This window comes from Pseudophryne corroboree, chromosome 7, assembly GCF_028390025.1.
Source record: "Pseudophryne corroboree isolate aPseCor3 chromosome 7, aPseCor3.hap2, whole genome shotgun sequence".
Classification (NCBI taxonomy): domain Eukaryota; kingdom Metazoa; phylum Chordata; class Amphibia; order Anura; family Myobatrachidae; genus Pseudophryne; species Pseudophryne corroboree.
This window is the reverse complement of record NC_086450.1, coordinates 445,530,550-445,556,116: the sequence shown is the minus strand read 5'-3', so window position 1 is coordinate 445,556,116 and position 25,567 is coordinate 445,530,550. Positions and strand designations below refer to the sequence as shown.

The window sequence follows — 25,567 nt, the reverse complement described above, 5'->3', positions numbered from 1 at the left end:
GAGATCCCAAGGTGCCACTGGAGGCACAAAAGGAGGCTGTATATGCAGTACCCCTTTGACAAACGTCTGAACTTCAGGCACTGAAGCCAGTTCTTTCTGGAAGAAGATCGACAGGGCCGAGATTTGAACCTTAATGGATCCTAATTTTAGGCCCAAAGACAATCCTGCTTGCAGGAAATGTAGGAAACGACCCAGTTGAAATTCCTCCGTAGGGGCCTTCTTGGCCTCACACCACGCAACATATTTTCGCCAAATGCGATGATAATGTTTTGCAGTTACATCCTTCCTGGCCTTGATCAGGGTAGGGATGACTTCATCTGGAATGCCTTTTTCCTTAAGGATCCGGCGTTCAACCGCCATGCCGTCAAACGCAGCCGCGGTAAGTCTTGGAACAGACAAGGTCCCTGCTGGAGCAGGTCCTTCCTTAGAGGTAGAGGCCACGGGTCCTCCGTGAGCATCTCTTGCAGCTCCGGGTACCAAGTTCTTCTTGGCCAATCCGGAGCCACGAGTATCGTTCTTACTCCTCTCCTTCTTATGATTCTCAGTACTTTTGGTATGAGAGGAAGAGGAGGGAACACATATACCGACTGGAACACCCACGGAGTTACCAGAGCGTCCACCGCTATTGCCTGAGGGTCCCTTGACCTGGCGCAATATCTGTCCAGTTTCTTGTTGAGACGGGACGCCATCATGTCCACCTTTGGTTTTTCCCAACGGTTTACAATCACTTGGAAGACTTCTGGATGAAGTCCCCACTCCCCCGGGTGAAGGTCGTGTCTGCTGAGGAAGTCTGCTTCCCAGTTGTCCACTCCCGGAATGAACACTGCTGACAGTGCTATCACATGATTTTCCGCCCATCGGAGAATCCTTGCAGCTTCTGCCATTGCCCTCCTGCTTCTTGTGCCGCCCTGTCTGTTTACGTGGGCGACAGCCGTGATGTTGTCCGACTGGATCAATACCGGTTGACCCTGAAGCAGAGGCCTTCCTTGACTTAGGGCATTGTAAATGGCCCTTAGCTCTAGGATATTTATGTGAAGAGACGTTTCCATGCTTGACCACAAGCCCTGGAAATTTCTTCCCTGTGTGACTGCTCCCCAGCCTCTCAGGCTGGCATCCGTGGTTACCAGCATCCAATCCTGAATGCCGAATCTGCGGCCCTCTAGAAGATGATCCTTCTGTAACCACCACAGGAGAGATACCCTTGTCCTTGGAGATAGGGTTATCCGCTGATGCATCTGAAGATGCGATCCGGACCATTTGTCCAGCAGATCCCACTGAAAAGTTCTTGCATGGAATCTTCCGAATGGAATCGCTTCGTAAGAAGCCACCATTTTTCCCAGGACTCTCGTGCACTGATGCACTGACACTTGTCCTGGTTTTAGGAGGTTCCTGACTAGCTCGGATAACTCCCTGGCCTTCTCCTCCGGGAGAAACCCCTTTTTCTGGACTGTGTCCAGAATCATCCCTAGGAACAGTAGACGTGTTGTTGGAATCAGCTGTGATTTTGGGATATTTAGAATCCACCCGTGCTGACGTAGCACTACCTGAGATAGTGCTACTCCGACCTCTAACTGTTCCCTGGACCTTGCCCTTATCAGGAGATCGTCCAAGTAAGGGATAATTAATACGCCTTTTCTTCGAAGAAGAATCATCATTTCGGCCATTTCCTTGGTAAAGACCCGTGGTGCCGTGGACAATCCAAACGGCAGCGTCTGAAACTGATAATGACAGTTTTGTATCACAAACCTGAGGTACCCTTGGTGAGAAGGGTAGATTGGGACATGGAGATAAGCATCCTTGATGTCTAGAGATACCATATAGTCCCCTTCTTCCAGGTTCGCTATCACTGCTCTGAGTGACTCCATCTTGAATTTGAACCTTTTTATGTAAGTGTTCAAAGATTTTAGATTTAAAATTGGTCTCACCGAGCCGTCCGGCTTCGGTACCACAAACAGCGTGGAATAATACCCCTTTCCCTGTTGTAGGAGGGGTACCTTGATTATCACCTGCTGGGAATACAGCTTGTGAATAGCTTCCAATACTGCCTCCCTGTCGGAGGGAGACGTTGGTAGAGCAGACTTCAGGAACCGGCGAGGGGGAGACGTCTCGAATTCCAATTTGTACCCCTGTGATACTACCTGCAGGATCCAGGGGTCCACTTGCGAGTGAGCCCACTGCGCGCTGAAATTCTTGAGACGGCCCCCCACCGTGCCCGAGTCTGCTTGCAGAGCCCCAGCGTCATGCTGAGGACTTGGCAGAAGCGGGGGAGGGCTTCTGCTCCTGGGAAGAGGCTGCATGGTGCAGTCTTTTTCCCCTTCCTCTGCCCCGGGCAGGAACGAGCGGCCTTTTTCCCTCTTGCCCTTATAGGGACGAAAGGACTGGGTTTGAAAAGACGGTGTCTTTTTCTGCTGAGAGGTGACCTGGGGTAAAAAGGTGGATTTTCCAGCCGTTGCCGTGGCCACCAGGTCCGATAGACCGACCCCAAATAACTCCTCCCCTTTATACGGCAATACTTCCATATGTCGTTTGGAATCCGCATCACCTGACCACTGTCGCGTCCATAACGTTCTTCTGGCAGAAATGGACATCGCACTTACTCTAGATGCCAGGGTGCAAATATCCCTCTGTGCATCTCGCATATATAGTAATGCATCCTTTAAATGCTCTATAGTTAATAATAAGAATTTACTTACCGATAATTCTATTTCTCGGAGTCCGTAGTGGATGCTGGGGTTCCTGAAAGGACCATGGGGAATAGCGGCTCCGCAGGAGACAGGGCACAAAAAGTAAAGCTTTAGGATCAGGTGGTGTGCACTGGCTCCTCCCCCTATGACCCTCCTCCAAGTTAGATTTTGTGCCCGGCCGAGAAGGGTGCAATCTAGGTGGCTCTCCTAAAGAGCTGCTTAGGAAAGTTTAGCTTAGGTTTTTTATTTTACAGTGAGTCCTGCTGGCAACAGGATCACTGCAACGAGGGACTTAGGGGAGAAGAAGTGAACTCACCTGCGTGCAGGATGGATTGGCTTCTTGGCTACTGGACATCAGCTCCAGAGGGACGATCACAGGTACAGCCTGGATGGTCACCGGAGCCTTGCCGCCGGCCCCCTTGCAGATGCTGAAGTAAGAAGAGGTCCAGAATCGGCGGCAGAAGACTCCTCGGTCTTCTAAAGGTAGCGCACAGCACTGCAGCTGTGCGCCATTTTCCTCTCAGCACACTTCACACGGCAGTCACTGAGGGTGCAGGGCGCTGGGAGGGGGGCGCCCTGGGAGGCAAATGAATACCTATTTTGGCTAAAAATACCTCACATATAGCCTCCGGAGGCTATATGGAGATATTTAACCCCTGCCAGAATCCGTTAAGAGCGGGAGACGAGGCCGCCCGAAAAAGGGGCGGGGCCTATCTCCTCAGCACACAGCGCCATTTTCCCTCACAGAAAGGCTGGAGGGAAGGCTCCCAGGCTCTCCCCTGCACTGCACTACAGAAACAGGGTTAAAACAGAGAGGGGGGGCACTAATTTGGCGATATGCTTATATATATATTAAGATGCTATAAGGGAAAACACTTATATAAGGTTGTCCCTATATAATTATAGCGTTTTTGGTGTGTGCTGGCAAACTCTCCCTCTGTCTCTCCAAAGGGCTAGTGGGTCCTGTCCTCTATCAGAGCATTCCCTGTGTGTGTGCTGTGTGTCGGTACGTGTGTGTCGACAGGTAGGAGGACGATGTTGGTGAGGAGGCGGAGCAATTGCCTGTAATGGTGATGTCACTCTCTAGGGAGTCGACACCGGAATGGATGGCTTATTTAGGAAATTACGTGATAATGTCAACACGCTGCAAGGTCGGTTGACGACATGAGACGGCCGACAAACAATTAGTACGGTCCAGACGTCTCAAAAACACCGTCAAGGGTTTTTAAAACGCCCGTTTACTTTAGTCGGTCGACACAGACACAGACAGGGACACTGAATCCAGTGTCGACGGTGAATAAACAAACGTATTCCTTATTAGGGCCACACGTTAAAGGCAATGAAGGAGGTGTTACGTATTTCTGATACTACAAGTACCACAAAAGAGGGTATTATGTGGGATGTGAAAAAACTACCATAGTAGCCGCTATTCCCCATGGTCCTTTCAGGAACCCCAGCATCCACTAGGACGATAGAGAAATAAAGCTTAACTAAACTAATCAATATGTTAAGCCTCTGGACATCAAAAGAATCTATACACATATTAGTACTATGACCATTGTGCAACCAGTTCACATGAGGAGAGAACACGCCCCCCAGACATCCAAATAGCTTCCAATTATTAAGTCAGATCCCCCTCAGAATATTAGCAGGACAAGGCTCCACTTCAGACAACTGGACAATACCCTATAGCAGTGGTATCCAAACTTTTTTGAATCACGGCGCCCTAGAATATCCGAATTTTTTTCACGGCACCACTAGGCCAAAAATTTCTTATTGACAAATTTAGAAATAAATATTACATTAAGTAGATCGCGTTTATATGTCATCCTTAGGATCAGATGTGTGGTGAGGGACAAGATTTGCTTCTATTTGGCCATATATTTTATGACTGGCAGCCACCAGCGCTGGTTTTGCCTATTATATTGACCATGAATAATTTGAATTGGTCCTGGACCACCAACCCAGGACACCCCTGCAAGTGTCCCGAGGCACCCCAGGGAGCCACGGCACACAGTTTGGGAACCTCTGCCCTATAGAAAGGTTTCTGCATCAAGCCCTGTGTATCAGCAACCCAACCAAGCAGGAAAAACATTTTTGATTGCATGTGAATATATCTCTATTGCATTTCTCTTTTTTAGAACCTTCTGGAAAGTCCATTCATCAAGTTTTTAGACATCAGTAATTTATAATTGCAAAATGGTCAGGTCTAGTTTTACAAACACAAGCAATGTTACGGAAAACGCTAGTCATTTTGAAAGCTATACTCCGAAATCCTAAAATAAACAATTAAAACTGTGAAGTTTTGGGTTACAGATATGTAAGATGCCAGCTGGCTGCAACTACAGTTTCTTGTAATACCCAGAAAGACGTTTCCCACTTCAATCCTATTAATAATCACCTGGTAATACGCCTTCTTGATCTCTTTCTGGCTGGCGTTCCTCGGGACCCCCAAAACCTGGTAAAAGTCTGTCTTGCTGCAGACTGAGGAACTTGTGTGAAACTGTGAGACATGTCCCGCGTAGGCTACAGAAAAATGGCAGCAGACGATACACAGTGGTTACAGGACACCTGCTTCAATGATCAGTCAATAAAAGCCTACCCAGATAAATCAGGGAAATCCTGTTTACCAGGCCTGGCCAACCTGTGGCTCTCCAGCTGTTGTAAGACTACAAGTCCCAGCATGCTCTGACACAGTTTTGCTATTAGGGAATGCTAAAACTGTGGCACAGCATGCTGGGACTTGTAGTTTCACAACAGCTGGAAAGCCACAGGCTGGCCAGGCCTAGTTTAGACGTTTCCCGTAAAGATATACAGGTTCAGTCTCCCATATCCAGAATTACGAAATACGGAATATTCCTAAATACTGATTTTTTTTTTAGATTTTTTTTTTTTTTTTTAGCATGACTGAGATAGTGAAACCTTTGATTTCTGATGGTTTAATGTAGACCTACTTTGTTAACTGCACACATTAAAAATATTGTATAAAATTACCTTCAGGCTGTGTATAGAAGGGGATCCGGTCTGAAGATCGACAGTGTCTAGGTCGACAATGTTTAGGTTGACCACTATAGGTCGACATGGATGGAAGGTCAACAGGGTTTCTAGGTCGACAGGTCTAAAGGTCGACAGGTCTAAAGGTCGACATGAGTTTTTCACATTTTTTTATTTTTCAATACTTAACGATCCACGTGGACTACGATTGGAACGGTAAAGTGTGCCGAGCGAAGCAAAGGCACCATGCCCGAAGCATGGCGAGCGAAGCGAGCCATGCGAGGGGACGCGGTGCACTAATTTGGGATCCCGGTCACTCTACCAAGAAAACGACACACACACAAAAAAAAATCCTCATGTCGACCTTTAGACCTGTCGACCTAGCACATGTCGACCTTCCATCCATGTCGACCTAGTGACTGTCGACCTATAGTGGTCGACCTAGACACTGTCGATTTGATGAACCACACCCGTATAGAAGGTGTATATAAAGCATAAATGAATTCTGTGTATGTAGACAAACTTTGTTCAATGCACAAAATATTGTATAAATTGACCTTCAGGCTATGAGTGGAATTCAGTTGATTATCGCGCCCGATCTCATGTCTAACGTGACGGGAGATTGTGGGGGCGATATTCAATTGAGTCAATTAAGCTCAATTCAGCTCGCACCTGGGGAAGGGGGGTGCGAGCTGAAATGCAGACAGCCATTGAACTGCTCCATTTGGCACCGTCTGCTGGCTGCCAGCAGTGGAACAATTGAATTCCGCCCTGAGAGAGCTATTCAATTGTTTTGCCGATCGGGCGTGACTACATTACTTATCGCGTCCAAATACACAGGGGTTCAGAGGAGTGAAGCAGCTAAACCTGTGTTAAGTGCTGGGCGGCCAAAACAGCCAACTCTTCCGCTCGCCACCTCAGGGTGCAGAAAAATAACGCAATCGCGCCCAACTGGCACAACAACTGAATAGCTCCATCGTGCGACCATTACTTATGGGCACTCAAAACACCAGTTGCATTTCCCCTTTAGTTTCCACGTTTGTGGTGGAGTCAGGATGACTTCCCCACTCCCTAATGTTCTGTGGTAATAACCAGCGCATCACCGCCATGCCCACAACTGGAATTACGCCTTCAAGGCACGCCATTTAAGTCATGGCTTTGCACTACGTGAATAGTTACAAGCCAAATTGCTTGAGATGTTTTAATAGAGCGAATAATGGGCTTTATTGGGCACACATGAGTCCAAGAGATGCAGGATTTTTAGATGAAGCTGGACCTGTCCCTGCACACTGGCAGCTATGGAGAGATGGCCACATACATATATATATATATATTATACATACACACATACTCACACAACTACAATATAGCAGTGCACCCTTCCCTGCCAGCACTGGGCCCTTCAGCCCTGATGTAGAACTACAAGTCCCAGCATCACCAGATGGCGTGTCACTGTCAGCGAGCAGAATAACCTTGGAGCAGCCAGCACATGTTAACAGAGCCCAGGCACTCACCTCCTGCAGATACCCGGGGGGCGGCCGCCCGCAGGCTCAGCAGCAGCACCAAGGCTCCCTCCCCCCGGCGCCAGCAATGGGACGCCGGTGTGAGCTGACTCCGAGCCCCGCTCAGAGCAACGGAGAACCAGCGCGAGGAGCAGCGGGCCGCCATCTTGCCGGAGACACAGAGCCTGCGTCACTCACACCGGGGGAGAAAGGGGAGGGGGGAATGTCACTGGGACACCGGAAATCCGCCATCTTACGCCACCCAACGGCAATCCATGCCATAGTGGAAAACTAGTGGCCGCCATCTTTGTACTCCCTCCGCCATCTTACGCCACCCAGGCGCTCCATTACATAGTGGAAGGCTAGTGGCCGCCATCTTTGTACTCCCTCCGCCATCTTACGCCACCCAGGCTCCCCATGCCATAGTGGCCGCCATATTTGTACTCCCTTCCTGTGTGTGGACTGGCGAACAAACTAATGTAACTCGTGAACAAAATTAAAATTACACGTGATTTACAAGAAATCTGGCAATATTTTCTAAACTGCGCATGCGCTGCACCATGTATGTATGTATGTACACATTTGTGCAGACAGTACTCACTGTACGTGAAGTGTGCATTTATCGGTGTCAACTGTGTGACTACTTTGCACTGCAGACGCACATAACGTATCCGTTTCGTGGGAGCGCCGGAGGTGTGTAGCCGCCATACACTAAAGAGAACATTTTCGTGACCTCTATAAAATACAGAGAGCATTTTTGTGAACATCATATACCAAAGAGAGCATTTTCGCAACCGCCATACATATGAGAGCATTTTTGTAAACGCCATACAACACTAAGATAATTTTTTGTGACTGTCATACACTTAACAACCCCCCTCCCTCGGGGTGCCTAATCCCAACCCCCACTCCCCACAGCCTACCCCTCCCCTCCCGAAGCTTAACCCTAATCCCCCCCCCTCACCCTGATGTCGCCTACACCAACCCCACCCCCTGCAGTCAAATCCTACCCCTCCCGGCTATACTTACCTCTGGGATCCCAGCTGTCGGTAATCCGACATCGGGATGCTGACCTGGTTGGGACTCCGGGTCCAGTGATCTGACGGTGTCAGTATTTTGACGTCGGTATTTCACTGCTGGGATCTTGAATGTATACCGTCTAGGATTGCTGTAAGGATCCCACAGACTCAATGATTTCTTCTCATGATATTTTCCTAGTACATGACATTTTACAGCTAACTGTATGGGATAAATGTAGTAGGCTGCGACGGGAAGCAGTCACGATGCCGCTGGATAGGAGCCTGGCGGACAAAATACTGATGTCGGAATCTCGACTTGCAGCCACAATCCCGACGAGGGGGGGAATCCCGGCATCAAAATACAGAGCCAGGAATCCCGATCGTCCTCTCAGTGGGACACGCTCGCATCCTGCCGCTCAAGCCGGGTTAGGTTTAGTCAGAAGGGGAGGTTAGGGTTTGTGTGTAGGGACGGGAAGTTAGGGTTAGGTACCGGGGAGGGAGGGTTAGTTTTAGGCACTTAGAAGGAGAGGTACCGGTTAGGCAGCAAGCAGGGAGGGTTAGGTTTAGGCAGCGGGGAAGGGAGGGTTAGGCATCCACAAGGGAGGGTTAGGGAGGGGGCAGGGGAGGGTTATTGTCTTAACGAGAGAGAGAGAGAGAGAGAGAGAGAGAGTAGTGTGCATAAAAAAAAAAAGTGACCCGGTGCCCTCCAGGCAAAAACTTGCTAAAAATAGAGACTAGGATTGGCGGCACTCAAAAGGTCTTGACTTAAACGAAAAAAACATACTGTAGCAACAGTAGAAGTTACTAACGTTTCGGATGGATGAAATCCGTCATCATCTCTGATAACGGATTTAATAAATCCGAAACGTTAGTAACTTCTACTGTTGCCACAGTATGTTCTTTTCGTTTGAGCTAAGTCTTGGATGGTGATAAAATCCACGGTGATAAAGTACCAACCAATCAACAACTACCTGGCATGTCACAGGTTGCGTTTGAAAAATGACAGAAGCTGGTTGGCTGCTACTTTATCTCTGGACTTTATCTCCATCCAAGGCTTAGTAAATAGACCCCTTTGAGTGCAGCCAATCCGTCTCTCTCTCTCTCTCTCTTTATACACATATTATACACATATTATATATATATATATATATATATATAAAAAAAACACACACGCACACACACTCACTCTCTCTCTGTGTGTGTGTGTATGTGTGTGTGTATATATATATATATATATATATATATATATATATAAACACACTTTTATGTTTTCTATTTATTTATTAATATATAAACGACTGGAATAGTCATTACAGGTTACAGTTTATTATCAGGAGACATGCGTAGCAGATGTCAGAGTAGAATAGGACGGCAGCAGGGCAGAGCAATCCATTACCGATCAGATCGCTGGGCATCGCTGTCTCTTGGGCTGGGAGGGGCTCCAGAGACAGCAGCAGCAGCAGCAGCAGCAGCAGCAACGGAGTGAGAGTTTGAAGCAGAGCAGACAGCTCATCTGATTGAGAGGCAGGGAGACAGCCTACTGTAGCTCAGGGAGTGACAGCCAGTGAGGGTCAGAGTGACAGTCACTGGGAGGTAGGCAGCCTGCCACCGTCATGAATCGCTTCAAGACTTCCAAGTTCAAGAACTGCATCCCCAAAATCCCCAAAAAGGAGGTAAGAGGGTGAGAGGTGGGCAGTGGTGGAGGCAGTGCCTGCAGGAGAAGGAGAGCTGTATGCACCCTCAGGGGAAATGCTTATGGTGCAGGAAGGATTGCATAACCTGGGGCAGGGGAGGGTCGGTAGCACAGCCATGCTTTGTAGTGTGTCAGCAGGGCAGGGTTTACATGCTCTCCTGGTGGGGCAGAGTCACTTGTGCAGGCTCAGGCAGTTTAGTAGTGTGCTGTTGCCCAGCATAGGGCTGTAATACTCTGTCTCAGCCTTTGCACTGCTATACTGAGGGTGTATTATCTCCGCTCCTGGGTTCAGGTGCAATCACAGTGACTGATCTCTGGTTGATACATCTGTTCTCAAGCACAGCTGTCCGTTACCTGACCTGTGAGTGGCCCATGTGTGTGTAGGGGCAGAGGAAACCATTCCTATAAAGCAGCCGCAGCGCTTCTCGCTCCTTGTCCACCTGGTCGCCCGGGCCCCTCTCTCCTGGCAGGCCATTTGCGTTATTTATTTATTTATTAACAGTTTCTTATATAGCGCAGCATATTCCGTTGCGCTTTACAATTAGAACAACAGTAATAGAACAAAACTGGGTAAAAACAGACAGAGGTAGGAAGGCCCTGCTCGCAAGCTTACAATCTATAGATGTGTGACCCCCTCATTTGCAAAGCAGGACATATGTAATGAACATGATTTGCTATTAAATAAAGTGTTATGCTTTGCAGTACAAATGTAATGCTATATATAAAAGCAATACATGATATTAAAAAGGTAATAAAATAGAATGAATTGTGCATTTGTATTTCTTACATACTACAATTTAGGAAAAATGGAAATTGACACTAAAACTGTTGCACATCGGCCTTATACAGGGGTATAACTTTGTGACAAGGGTCCTGCTGTGGTGCGTGGGTTATAGATCCCTAGGGCCCTGCTCTCCCTGTGTCTATCACCTGGATGACCCTCCTTACCATTGCAGGACATTCTTCATTGACTCTTGGGGATGCAAGAACCACAGCTGTTTAGGATACTATGGGGTGTATCCAGGTTGTAGTTGTGTATTTGCAGTTGTCTCCTCTTGTACATTTACTTTACGGCATTTCGGTCCCCGATTTGCATCATTGCATATTCCAGCAACGTCCTATACCTGCCAGCTCTGTGTATCGCTGCTGCTGCTGCATACATGAATAAAAATACCACGGTATTGGGGTAAATAAATCCATAATAAGACGCTTAGAAGGTACAAGGAGCTATTTCTGGATGCCCATACATCAGTGCAGCTGTAACACAGGGACTGGGGCCGCCCACGCAATGAATGCCTTCTGTCAGTAAGCCCACATAAGAAACACACTGCCGTAGCTAGGTTTGTGCCCAAGCTGTGAGCACTGTTATACAGGGAGATCTGCAGATTTCCGCTGCCTGTCTGTCTGGACATGTCATAAGATGCTCATTTCCTCCTGCACTTCCTATGCTGCATAGCTCTCCTAGCTCTATAGACTGCCAGGGCACAACACTGATGACTGGCAAATGGAGCAGATCTAGGCTGTTGGTAAAGTCCTTCATGCACATATAGCTACATTCCTAATCATCAACCCAAACCAATGTTGCATTGTGGCTGCCTCACACAGGGCACTGTGGGTTTGATTCAGAGACGGACAGTATTGTACAGACGCTACGTCTTTGTAGGTAGCAGCTGTGCTGGGATATGTTAAAGAAGCAGGAGGTGTCTGTATAGAAAGACGCCCACTGCCTGCTTCTATAATCTGCTGCTACGTCCAAAGACACTTCATCTGATCACCTACATGAACATCGGACTTCTGAGTGATCCTCGGGTTACTCAGGATGACCAGGAAAGTCACGCTGCTGAAGCAGGTGAAGCTGTGTCCCAGGATGCAGCCACGGTCTTCAGCACGCCCAGAATACGGGACTGACGCTCCCACGTTTTCGGCAGTGCTGCTTCCAGATGCCAGCAGCGGCGTTTGGGGTACTGCGGGAGACATTGCAGCCCCAACTCTGCACATGAGCAGAACCAAAAACATTGGAGCTGTACGTACCCATCGGGTTTAGGTACATCCCTGAATCAGGCCTTGCCTACACATTGCAGTCTGACTTGAGCAATAGGCAGTACGTAACACTGTAGCGCCTGTAGGTTGTAAGCGTGGGGGCTTGGCCCTCTCACCCAGTTTTGGATTAATACCCAGGATGTATGGCTGGAACTGGTCTTGCAATTGCATTTAATAAATGGGGTCGCCTTAAGTGAAATTTCAACCTATATGGAGGTTTCTTTTCTTTTAAAAATAAATAAAACATGTTTAGGGATTTTCTGTTTTCTTGTGCAGAATTGATCCTGGGATTCTTATCCTCTCTGCAGCTATTTGCCAGGGCAGCCATCGAGGGGGGGACTTTGGGGACTGGTGTCCCGGCCCCGTACAGAGAGGGGGCCCAACCCTGGCTCCTCCCGCCAATACTTGGAGAGCTGCACCAGTCTGTCAATCAACAGCAGTCTGATGCGCAAGGAGGACTTCTTAAAACAATGACATCACATAGGGGTGGAGCAGTGTGGCAGAATTAGGTTGTTTGGGGAGAGGGAGGGGCCCTGCCTATTCTGTCAGTCCCGGGCCCCATAATTTCTGATGGCAGCCTGCTATTTACTATAAGGTATTGCTAGTAGAGTGTATGTAGTACTTACCACTCCTGCCATCTGTGGTGAGTCCTCTGTATACAGCTGGCTTCCACCTCCGCATAGTCATGCCAGCACATTACTCTATTTATACCCAATGGTGTTGGGTTTATGATGTGGTGGCTGTATAACTTGCCCACCGAAGATGGCAGTAGCTGCAGAAAGTGGAGGTGTTACAGACGCTGCATAGTCCCAAAATTGGTCCTCAGAGCCCCCTAACAGCCCAGGTTTTAAGGATATCCATGCTTGAGCATGGGTCATGTACGGTAGCGCAGCTGTCAGCAAATACACGCCCCAAAGACGCACATGACACACGTTTTCCGACCCAACCTGTAACTCCCTGTTACCACCTCCAAACTCCCACTTCCTGTCAGTCACTCTACTACAAAGTCCTCAGTGTGAGCGGGATTGCAGCGGCGCCCTCACGCATGCGCCTTGCGATCGCAGCACATGCGCAGTCTGATGATAATCGCTCCGTTCTGCGAACATCGGTCATTGCGTACAAACATGAATTTGGCCGTGACTTTGTAATAGGGAAGACTATTAGAAGATTAACCATCGATGGAGACATCGGTGCTTAGCATTGATGGAATGAGATCTCTAGAGAGTTTACCCATCGATGGACATCCCTGCTTGTCCAACAGAGCATGCGGAAGGCCAGTCGAGATGGGGCAGGACTTAACAGCATTTGGTGGGGGGTGGGGTTTGGGGATAAATTCCATTCCCCCAGCACTGGCTAAAAAAAATAACACCAAAGACATTATAGCCCCTGTGCCACTGATGATGGAGGGGGTTATTCAGGTTTGTTAGCAATTGGGCAAAACCATGTGCACTGCAGGGGAGGCAGATATAACATGTGCAGAGAGAGTTAGATTTGGGTGGGTTATATTGTTTCTGTGCAGGGTAAATACTGGCTGATTTATTTCTACACTGCAATTTAGATTTCCGTTTGAACACACCACACCCAAATCTATAGCTGGGCATACACTATACAATTATCTGTCAGATAATCTGCTAGATCTGAGTGGTTGGAATGAAAATCTGGTAATGGATGAGACACCCATCACCCATTTGCTCCCAAACACTGGAAAATGGACAAAAAGTGTAATTCAGACAAATTTGTTAAAACACAGGTTTAATCAATTTGTTTGAATGACAGGTTTTGTCCGTTTTCAAGTGTTAGGGAGCAAATGGGTGATGGGTGTCTCATCCATTACCAGATTTTCATTCCAACCACTCAAGGGCCCTACTCACTGGCCGACCCGCCGCCGAGCTGCCCGACGGCGGATACGGCCAACGAGCGACCCGGCGGCGGGGGGGCAGTGACGGGGGGAGTGAAGTTTCTTCACTCCACCCGTCACGCGGCTGCATTGAAGTGCAGGCAAATATGGACGAGATCGTCCATATTGGCCTGCATGCACAGCCGACGGGAGACCTGCGATGAACGAGCGCGGGGCCGCGCATCGTTCATCGCAGGAGTCTCCACACTGAAAGATATGAACGAGTTCTCGTTCATTTATGAACAAGATCGTTCATATCTTTCAGAAAATCGGCCAGTGTGTAGGGCCCTTCAGATCTAGCAGATTATCTGACAGATAATTGTATAGTGTATGCCCAGCTTTCCTCTCTCTGCACATGTTACATTTGCCCCACCTGCACTGCAACATGGTTTTGCCCAACTGTTATTTTTTTTGTGTTTGCTAACAAACCTGAATAAGGCTCAGAGACCCATTGGTGGCAAAACCTTTACTCATTCGTGGCAAACTCTATGACCATTCCTAGTTTGGGAGACACTGATATAAACATTTCATGAGAGAGCTATAGGCCCATACACACTGGGCGATGTTGAGCTGAGAGCAGGTCACTTTTGGTGTGTTGAGCTGCTTTCAGCTCAAAGCCGCCCAGTGTGTATGCCCAAACGAGCGGTGAGCGCTGATGCGCGCTCCCGCTTCATCACTGGCGGCTGCCGTTCATCTGCTGGTATCACCAGCAGATGAACGGCGGGGTGAGCGGCTTTCCATAGCGTCCTGATATGGAAAGCTGCTCACCCACGCTGACATCGCTGGGCAGCAGGGAAAAGCGCTCAGTGTGTATGCACCTTAAGAAACATTGGGGGTAATTCTGAGTTGATTGCAGCAGGAATTTTTTTAGCAGTTGGGCAAAACCATGTGCACTGCAGGGGAGGCAGATATAACATGTGCAGAAAGAGATAGATTTGGGTGGGGTGTGTTCAATCTGCAATCTAATTTGCAGTGTAAAAATAAAGCAGCCAGTATTTACCCTGCACAGAAACAAAATAACCCACCCAAATCTAACTCTCTTTCTGCACATGTTATATCTGCCTTCCCTGCAGTGCACATGGTTTTGCCCAACTGCTAAAAAATTTCCTGCTGCGATCAACTTGGAATTACCCCCATTGTTAGATCAAAGATTTGGGATCAGGAGAAACATTAGTTAGAAAGTGCCCTGAATGCCGCAGTGAAGAAAATAAGCGCCAAGGGTTGTGATAGGAGGGGCCGAGGGGACAAATGAAGGATTTCTGGAGGGGGGTTCAAATTGTTTGATCTTAGAGCGATTGTTGCCAGCCCACGAAGGATGCATAATTTGCATGTAACAGTTTATAGTCTGCCCCAAAATGCAGTGTTTGTAATACAGTACTACAGTCATACTGTATGCAGGCCTGTGATCACGGGAAGCCACTTACCAGATTCTTTCTCTCTGGTGCGATGATGGAGACACTCAGATCCACAGCCAGGCTGTCGAGAAGTGGGGTTTCCGGGCAACTGGTAACACCACCTGCATTTTCCTATGGGGACATGGGTGTAGACAGGCCGTAAATAACAGACCCAGAGGCGTAGCAATAAACCCCCGCAGTGGCTTGGAGTTACTGAGTGTCTTGTGGGTGCTGGGTGTCTGTGGGGCGCTATTGCTATGGGGACAGACGTGACTGGACCACAGCGCAGACAAATATCTGCAGGCTTTGGTCCTGTCGTGCTTGCTCCCATTGAAAATGTCTCTCCCAAAATGGCTGCCGCCTCATAAGAGACCGTTATTAAGGATGCCAGAGGAGGTGGTGGTCATTTTGGGATGGGCATTTTCAAAGGGGGCAGCGTCTGAAACATTTTGGGCGGGGATATGCCTCATTTGAAGTTACGCCACTGAACAGCCTGTCTACCTTTACTGTCCTGCACCTGCATGTGTTGTCTCACCTTGTGTCATGTGATTTTAGGGTTGGATTGGGGACATTGGAGGCGCATCCACTGCAGCCACTGGAAACAACATACAGTGCGGACATAGTTGGATTGTGTATAACACAGACAGCTCAGGTAGGTCTGTTGTTTTATGTTCTTCAGGGTGTCTTGCTGAGTGCTAGACCCATTTGTTGCACTCTCGTTGTCTGTCGTTATGCACTCAGTAAGCAGACTCCGCCCAGGTGCCGGCTATAATGCTGAAATTGGTGGTATTTGTAACACAATGAGAGATGTAACCCGCACCTCATTACGTCGGCCCCCTCCTAAACTTGTGCCCGGGTGGCACAAAAGTACTTCTGATTATAGCTCATTGTTTCCTATGGGCTTTGCTACACAGGTGGTGTTTAATCGCTGTGTAGGGCATTGATCTCGCAGTCTCCTCCGCAATGTGATCCCCTCTCATCCGCCCCAGGCAGCTAATCTCCTGGAGTTTAATGGGATGAGCAATTCCTTCAGGATATGGTAGGTGATAATTGTAGGACATGGCCCCCGAGATACAGAACACAGGTTTTGTTCTTTCTTTCTTTCTTTCTTTCTTTCTTTCTTTCTTTCTTTCTTTCTTTCTTTCTTCTCTTTCTCTCTTTCTCTCTTTCTCTCTTTCTCTCTTTCTCTCTTTCTCTCTTTCTCTCTTTCTCTCTTTCTCTCTTTCTCTCTTTCTCTCTTTCTCTCTCTCTCTCTCTCTCTCTCTCTCTCTCTCTCTCTCTCTCTCTCTCTCTCTCTCTCTCTCTCTCTCTCTCTCTCTCTCTCTCTCTCTCTCTCTCTCATTATCGTTGTGAGGTTGATAAAAATAAAACGCATTGGGGCAAATTTACTAAGATTGGAGTTCTATTTAAGATGTGATGTTGCCCATAGCAACCAATCAGATTCTACTTCTCATCTATCTTGCACCTTCTAGAATATAATACCTGGAATCTGGTTGGTTGCTATGGGCAACATCCCATCTTACATAGAACTCCCATCTTAGTAAATTTACCCCATTGTGTTTTATTCAGCGATTAATCCCTTGAAATTTAGTGTCGGAGGCTGAAAATCGTCCATGAAGCCTTCGTTTATTGTAGAGATTTGTTTTGTGATCAGGGTGATTGGCCTGAGCTTTATCAGTCATCAAAACTAAGGGGGACATGTACAAAGCAGTGATAAAAGTGGAGAAGTTGCCCATGACAACCAATCAGCTGCTCTGTATAATTTTATAGTAGGCAAATTATAAATGTTACCTCAATGCTGATTGGTTGTCATGGGCACCTTCTCCACTGGCTCACGTCTCTACTTTTATCACGGTTTAGTACATGTCCCCCCTATATTAGTTAAGAAATGAATGACTTATTATTAATGACATTTCCTTCTCCCAATCCTTTACCTGCCCAATGTACACTGTATGCCTGACCATTTTCAATAGTAATTACCATCCCTGCACTAGGGTCATATACAGGGTTGCGGAGTAAATAATTGGTGTCATTTTAAACAAAACGTAATAACGTAAGTATTTATAGCCATTCGGTGTAAGCCATGGTTCTCATTGAGACCTCCTGTAGGGGTTTATTTATCAATAATCGCGTACGCAGTGCGGTCTGGGAGCGATATTAGCACGCTGAATTGGATTGCAGTATGTGATTACACTGGGCACATATATGAATGTTCAGATTTGGTGCAGGGATCCTGCACATACATGGGCAGTCCAGGAAGCAGTCAGGATCCCGGCAATCATGTTACCGTTGCCAGAATGCCGACCCGATTCTGAATGCTGACACCGGCATCCATAATGGCTACACCATCCCGGCGCCGGGATTCCGACAGCTGGAATCCCAAATGAAAAGAGACCGCGGTGCAAGGCCGGTACGCCGCAGGGTGGGGTTGTTATGTTTAGGCTGCGGGGGCGCGCGCGGTTAGGGTTACGTTGCGGGGAGGGGGGGTTAGGGTCAGACACGCCCCTCGGAGGGTTAGGGTTAGGCTGCGAGAGGGGAGGCTTAGTTCAGACAGTGGGGACAGGGGGTTAGGTTTAGGCACCTACAGGGGTTGGTTAGGGTTAGGCACCAAGGGGGGAGTTTAGGGTTAGGCTACGGGGAGGGAGGGTTAGGGGGTTGGGGAGAGCGAAGAACCCCCCACCCCCTTACTCACCTCTGTCGGCTTCATTACAATTGAGTATTTCTCTTACGTCCTACAGGATGCTGGGGTCCACATTAGTACCATGGGGTATAGACGGGTCCGCTAGGAGCTATGGGCACTTTAAGAGTTTGAGAGTGTGGGCTGGCTCCTCCCTCTATGCCCCTCCTACCAGACCCAGAAATTGTGCCCGGAGGAGCCGGTCACAGCTAGGGGAGCTCCATAGGAGTTTTTCTAGTTTTATTACTTTTATTAGAGTTAGGCACAGGGAGGTTTCGTGGGACTTAGAGAGTTGGACATTACTCCCCCCCCACCCCACTAGGCCACTAGCTCCGCTGACAGGACACTGATCTCCTGCGTGTGTCGATCGCAAGCCCCCGAGGCTCCCGCAGCACTGCCGCCACTCCCTATTAGAGTCAGAAGACGTCGGTGGTGAGTTGGACACCGGCGCCCCGACAAGCGGGGATCTGGTGAGAATGGCGGCATCAGGGTGGGAGCGCAGTGCTGAGGCTGCGCTCCAGAGGGCTCAGAGTTACAGAGTGCAGCGCTGTGAGGGGCACCCTGGACCAGCGCAAACACCCTTACACTTGTCACTTTCGCTATCGAGGATATATGTACTGCTGCTAGCGCCATTACCTCAGGCCAGTATAATCTGTTTAAGTACGGGAAGACGTGCCATTTTAGGGGGCGGAGCTTCTCCTCAGAGCGGATCCAACACTCACCAGCGCCATTTTCTCCCTGCAGTTCACACTAAAGAGACGCTGACAGAGAGCGCTGACCCTCCACATAACTCCAGCTATCCTGTGCGGTACAAGGGGGTTATAGAAGGGGGGGGGGAGTGTTTATTCACATTACTGTGTAGTCTATTAAGGTTGCACAGTCAGCGCCAGGCATTTATTTTATAACTGTCTACTGGGGCGCTGTGTGGGCTGGCTCCATAACTCTGTGTCTCTCTGAAGGTACTTGGGGGAAACTGTGTCTGACATTTTCGTGTGTGTGTGTGTGTGTGTGTGTGTGTGTGTCTGTATATCTCACATTACCATGTCCAGGGACTCTGTATCTTGTGCTGCAGAGTGTGTATCTTCTCCAGAAGAGTCTATTCCATGTACTCAGGAATGCAATATACTGTCTCAGCCCTCTGAACCCGAACCCAAGTGGGTGGCTTCTATTAAGGGTATGATATCCCAGATTTCATCTAGGATAGCTCATTATGAGACTGAAACACAGGTTTTAAAAAACCCTGTAGAGGTTTTGTCATATTCTGCTCCCACTACCTCAACAATCTCCACTAATATATGCCCAAAGAAGCGTGCTTTTGCCCAGGTAATGCAAGTCGACACGGATATGGGTGACGGTGATGGGGACATACTGCGGGGGGGAGGCATCCCTTGCTAAAGGGGTGCAGCTAATGATTGAGGCCATTCGGGACGTTTTACACATTACTGACAAGGTACCTGAACAGGTCGAGGAGGCTTTCTTTACAGACAATAAGAAAGTCTCCCTTACCTTTCCTGCGTCTAGGGAATTAAACGCATTATTTGAAAAACCCTGGGAAAACCCAGAGAAAAAATTCCAGATCCCAAAGAGGGTTCTGGTTGCTTTTCCTTTCACTGAAGAGGATAGGAAAAGGTGGGAAAACCCTCCTATAGTAGACGCTTCTGTTTCTAGATTGTCTAAAAAGGTGGTTTTACCTGTCCCTGGGTCTACCGCTTTGAAAGAGCCGGCAGACCGTAAGATTGAGACTATGCTCAAATCCATATACACTGCTTCAGGTGTGGCGCTTCGGCCCACTATTGCTTGTGCATGGATTTCTAAAGCCATAGTAAAGTGGTCGGGCACGTTACTAGAGGATTTAGATACTATGGATAGAAGTGACATTGAAATGTTTTTACGTCACATACAGGATTCTGTGGGTTTCATGGTGGAGGCTATGAAGGACCTTGGTAATCTGACTGCACGGACGTCTTCCATGGCTGTCTCGGCACGCAGGGGACTCTGGCTGCGCCAATGGTCTGCGGATGCGGTATCCAAGAAGAGTGTGGAGAACCTACCCTTCACAGGTCAGGCTCTATTTGGGGAAGCTTTGGATGCTTGGATCTGCACGACAACCGCGGGTAAGTCAACCTTTCTTCCCTCAGCAACTCTGACGCCAAAGAAATCCTTCTCTGCCTCTACAGTGCAGTCCTTTCGGACCGCAAAGGTTAAGAAGTCCAAGTTCCCTTCCACCTTCCTCAGAGGTGGTCGGGGAAAATCCAGAAAACCTGCACCATCAGGTTCCCAAGAACAGAAGCCGGTCTTTGTTTCCTCAAAATCCTCAGCATGACTGTGTACCTCCCAGCCTGGAGGTCGGGCAGGTGGGTGCACGTCTACGAAATTTCAGTCAGGTCTGGGCGTCCTCAGGCCTGGACCCCTGGGTACAAGATATTGTATCTCAGGGGTACAGACTGGAGTTTCAAGAGCTCCCACCTCACAAACTTTTCAAATCAGACTTACCAGCTTTGCTGACAGAAAGGGCTATCTTACAAGAAGCCATTCAAAAATTGGAAGGGGCAAATGTCATTGTTCCAGTTCCATCTCACATCCCTGGAAAACAAGGGTTACTACTCAAACCTTTTTGTGGTACCGAAGCCGGACGGTTCAGTCAGACCAATATTGAACCTCAAATCGTTGAATCCATATTTGAGGGAATTCAAGTTTAAGATGGAATCTCTGAGAGCGGTGAGCTCAGGTCTGGAGGAGGGGGGAATTCCTGTTATCCTTAGATATCAAGGATGCATACCTTCACATTCCTGTTTTGCCGCCACACCAGGCTTATCTCAGGTTTGCGCTGTTGGACCTATCCACTGCACCGAGGGTATTCACCAAGGTAATGGCAGAGATGATGCTTCTACTCCGCAAGCAGGGTGTGAACATAATTCCATATCTGGACGATCTGCTGATAAAAGCATCGTCCAGGGAGAAGTTGTTGCAGTCCATTGCTCTCACAACTCGACTGCTCCGGGATCATGGTTGAATCCTGAATCTTCCAAAGTCACATATGGAGCTGCCGAGAAGACTGTCCTTCCTGGGGATGATTCTCGACACGGAGGTGCAGAGGGTGTTTCTTCTGGTGGAGAAAGCATTGGTGATCCAATCAATGGTCCAGGATGTCCTGAAGCCAGCCCGAGTATCTGTTCATCAGTGCATTCGTCTTCTGGGGAAGATGGTTGCCTCCTACGAGGCTCTACAGTACGGAAGATTTCATGCACGGTCTTTCCAGCTGGATATCGTGGACAAATGGTCGGGATCTCATCTTCACATGCCCCAAAAGATACGTCTGTCGCCGAAAGCCATAATCTCGCTCCTCTGGTGGCTGCAAACTTCTCACCTACTGGAGGGCCGCAGGTTCGGGATTCAGACTTGGATCTTCCTAATCACGGATGCAAGTCTCAGAGGTTGGGGAGCAGTCACCCAGGGGGAAAACTTCCAAGGAAGGTGGTCAAGTCTGGAATCCATCCTTCCGATAAACATTCTGGAACTAAGAGTTGTGTACAACGGTCTTCTACAGGCAGCACATCTTCTAAAAGATCGGGCCATTCCAGTTCAGTCAAACAATGTAACGACAGTGGCCTACAGAAATCGACAAGGCAGAACGAAGAGCAGAGATGCAATGTCAAAGGTAACAAGAATCATCCTCTGGGTGGAAAAACACGTGGTGGCGCTGTCAGCAATCTTCATTCCGGGAGTGGACAACTAGTAAGCGGACTTCCTCAGCAGACACGATCTCCATCCAGGAGAGTGGGGTCTCCACCTAGAGGTGTTTGCAGAGGTGACAAGTCTTTTGGGTGTACCTCAAATAGACATGATGGCCTCACGCCTCAACAAGAAGCTTCGGAGGTATTGTTCCAGGTCGAGGGACCCACAGGCAGTGGCAGTGGACGCCCTGGTAACTCCGTGGGTGTTCAAGTCAGTAGTGTATGTGTTTCCTCCACTTCCACTCATCCCAAAGATTCTCAAAATAATCAAAAGAACAAGAGTTCAGGCAATCCTCATTGCTCCGGACTGGCCAAGACGTGCTTGGTACGCGGATCTTCTGGAGTTACTGCTGGAAGATCCTCTTCCTCTTCGAGAGGACCTTCTGCAACAGGGGCTGTTCGCTTATCAAGACTTACTACGGCTACGTTTGACGGCATGGAGGTTGAACGCCAGATCCTACCTCTGAAAGGCATTTTCGAAAAAGGTTATTCCTACCCTGATCCAGGCTAGGAAAGGAGTAACGTCTAAACATTACCATTGCATTTGGAAAAAGTATGTGTCTTGGTGTGAATCCAAGAAGTTTCCTACAGTGGAGTAGGCGGTTTCTCCTCTCACACAGGTGTGGATGTGGGCCTAAGTTTGGGCTCCATAAAAGTCCAGATTTCGGCCTTGTCCATTTTCTTCCAGAAACAGTTGGCTTCCCGCCCTGAGGTTCAGACTATCTTGAAAGGGGTGCTACAAATCCAGCCTCCCTTTGTGCCTCCTACTGCACCTTGGGATCTTAACGTGGTGTTACAGTTCCTGCAATCAGATTGGTTCGAGCCTTTACAGGAGGTTGAGGTCAAGTTTCTCACTTGGAAGACGGTCACACTGTTGGCATTAGCTTCTGCTAGGCGTGTGTATGAATTGGGGGCATTGTCCTCCAAGAGCCCCTACTTGATTTTCCATGAAGATAGAGCTGAGCTTAGGACGCGTCAGCAGTTTCTTCCAAAGGTTGTGTCGGCTTTTCATATCAACCAACCTATTGTGGTGCCAGTGGCTACTGACTCCTCAATTACCTCAAAGTCCTTGGATGTTGTGAGGGCTTTGAGGATTTATGTGAAGAGATCTTCACGTCACAGAAAGTTGGACTCTCTGTTTGTCCTTTATGATCCCAACAAGATTGGGTGTCTTGCTTCTAAGCAGACGATTTCTCGCTGGATCAGGTTCACTATCCAGCATGCTTATTTTACGGCAGGCTTGCTGTGTCCAAAATCAGTTAAGGCCCACTCTACACGTAAGGTGGGTTCTTCCTGGGCGGCTGCCCGGGGTGTCTCGGCTTTACAGCTTTGCCGAGCGGCTACTTGGTCGGGGTCAAACACGTTCGTTAAGTTCTACTAGTTCGATACTTTGGCTTCTGAGGACCTAAAGTTTGGTCAATCAGTTCTTCAGGAGCCTCCGCACTCTCCCTCCCATACTGAGAGCTTTGGTACATCCCCATGGTAGTAACGTGGACCCCAGCATCCTCTAGGACGTAAGAAAAAAAATAGGATTTTAATTACCTACCGGTAAATCCTTTTCTCGTAGTCCGTAGAAGATGCTGGGCGCCTGCCCAGTGCTTCGTTTTCCTGCAGTTGTTACTTGGTTCAGTACTGCCTTGTTACTTGGTTACGTACTGCATTGTTACTTGGTTAAGTACTGTTGTTCAGCTGTTGCTGAATTGTTTCTAGCAGGTTAGCTTGGTTTGCCTTGTTATGTGTGAGCTGGTGTGAATCTCACCACTATCTGTGTATTTCCTTCTCTCGAAGTATGTCGTCTCCTCGGGCACAGTTTCTAGACTGGGTCTGGTAGGAGGGGCATAGAGGGAGGAGCCACTCCACACTATTAAACTCTTAAAGTGCCCATGGCTCCTAGTGGACCCGTCTATACCCCATGGTACTAATGTGGGCCCCAGCATCCTCTACGGACTACGAGAAAAGGATTTACCGGTGGGTAATTAAAATCCTATTTTCGAGCGCCGGGACACCATAAGCCGGTAATTCATACTGCTCCTGGCAGTCCCGCTGACTGTGTATGCACAGCGGCCATTGCTGGAGGGGGTTCCCAGGAAACCCTCTGCCGGCTAAATTTGCGATCTGTAGCCCAATGGCTAGGGTGGGCTAATGCCATCTTCAGATGACAGTAGCTGCAGGGGGCAAACTCAGGAATGATTCACAGTCTGTGTGTACTGTGTTTATTTTAATATTTCCTTTTCAGGGGTACTATAGGTACCAACAGGCTCTTAATGTCCGTACTTGCTGGCACTTGTGATTCTCTAAGTGCCACCAAATAGGGCAGGCTTGCTAGAATCTATAGTCCTACTGTAAAGGACAGTATTACTTTAATTCTGTAATTCACTGCTGTCACCCTCGCACCCACCGGCAAGGGATGCAGGGGATTGCCCCGGGCTCCAGCCCAAGCCTGGGGTATACATGATAGGGAGGACCCCTTTATTCGGGGAAACCCCACTACCATAGAAATCCCTTTCCTGGGCTGACTAGTAGGGGGGGTTAATGCTTTGGCTGGGGTGACCCTTTCAAGTGTGTCCCCTGGCTGTGGCATTACCAGTCTAGTGGAGCTCGGTGCTGGTTCTTTAAATACGGGGGACACCTATGCAATTTTTCCCCATTGTTTTTAGGACCAGGGCCGCTCAAAGGGCCCTGTGCTTGTTTATGTTTTTGGTGGGGGGGCAGTTGAGACCACCTGTCGTCACAATGCCGCCGCCGGAATACCGACGCCACAAGCTTTTCTCCCTCTGTGGGTGTCCACAACACCCATAGAGGGAGAATTTAACCCGTGACGAGTACATTGAGCCACCGTGCACGCAGCATGATGAGCGCAGCGAGCCCGCAAGGGGCATTCTAGCGCTCGCTCGCTGCCGGTATCCCGGACACCGGTAAATAGTTGTATTGTGCAATTTTGTTTTCCTGATTTTTAACTCTTTCTTTACACTTACATATCGCACTGATGGTGTCGGCTTCTCTAAACACACTGCTCACAGGCACTTTTGCAGCCAGTCAGCTCCAATATGTAAATTGGCAGTTAGGAGATGACTGGCTGGTGCGTTATCACCTGGTTTATCACCGCTTTATCACTACTCCAGGCTTAATGCATCTGCCCCAGTGTTCCAAATCCCGGGCCGGACCTGGGATTTTGGTATGACTGGTTATAGATCTCAGAGTTTAGATAAATGTCCAAAGACCATTAATAATGCAAACTCAGACCAACATGATATTTAGTAAATTTACCCCTGGAAAACACTGCTATATAGAGTAATAGCATTTCCTTCTTTATAGGAAAAGAGGCGCGTGCTGACCGCAGTAATAAAGCGTCAGCTCTTCCTCTCCTGCACCTCCTCTGCTCCTGCTGTCGCTCACAGTGCCTGCAGGAGAAAACGCTCAGTGATCAGCCTGCACTGACACTATGAGGGTCATTCCGACCCATTTGCACACAGCGGTTCTTCGCTGCGGTGCGAACGGGTTGGAAATGCGCACGTGCGGCGTTGCCTGGCGACGATCGTTGCCGAGCAACGACGACCCCAGCGACAAATGTGATCACAGCGGCGATCGCAAGAAGATGGACAGGCGGGAGGCGTTCCGGGGCGGATACTCACCGTTTCCAGCCGTTTTCGAGGAGTGGTAAGAAGAACACAGGCGTGTCCAGGCGAACGGAGGGCGGATGTCTGACGTCAGGTCCGGGACCTTCATCGCTGGATCCGTCGCACTGGGTAAGTAGGGGCAGCCCTGGTCTTGTTTTGAGTGAAATTTTTTTAGCATAGCAGGGCAGCACAAGCCATCGCAGCCCTGCTATGCTAAAATACACTCCCCCATAGGCGGCGTCAGGTTGATCGCACGAGCAGCAAAAAGTTGCTAGTGCGATCAACTCGGAATGACCACCTATGGTCAGTACACGAG

The 25,567-nt window shown here is 48.6% G+C and overlaps 2 protein-coding genes across 3 annotated transcripts in view; one reads left to right on the top strand and one right to left on the bottom strand.

Moving 5' to 3' along the window:
• The window catches only part of DNAJA3 (DnaJ heat shock protein family (Hsp40) member A3), a 29,284-nt gene extending 21,876 nt beyond the window's left edge, over positions 1-7,408 (bottom strand). The window contains exons 1-2 of one of the 2 annotated variants that reach the window (XM_063934977.1): positions 7,193-7,408; positions 5,086-5,210 (exon numbers count right to left, since the gene is read on the bottom strand). In XM_063934977.1, coding sequence (XP_063791047.1) covers positions 5,086-5,210; positions 7,193-7,346 — 279 coding nt within the window. In that variant the 5' untranslated portion in view covers positions 7,347-7,408. The remainder of the gene's footprint in view (positions 1-5,085; positions 5,211-7,192) is intronic. The other variant, XM_063934978.1, reaches the window with a different exon arrangement.
• Positions 7,409-9,582: 2,174 nt separating this feature from the next.
• The window catches only part of CORO7 (coronin 7), a 242,589-nt gene continuing 226,604 nt past the window's right edge, over positions 9,583-25,567 (top strand). Inside the window, exons 1-2 of the mRNA XM_063934975.1 lie at positions 9,583-9,872; positions 15,779-15,875. Of these exons, the coding sequence (XP_063791045.1) occupies positions 9,813-9,872; positions 15,779-15,875 (157 nt within the window). The 5' untranslated portion in view covers positions 9,583-9,812. The remainder of the gene's footprint in view (positions 9,873-15,778; positions 15,876-25,567) is intronic.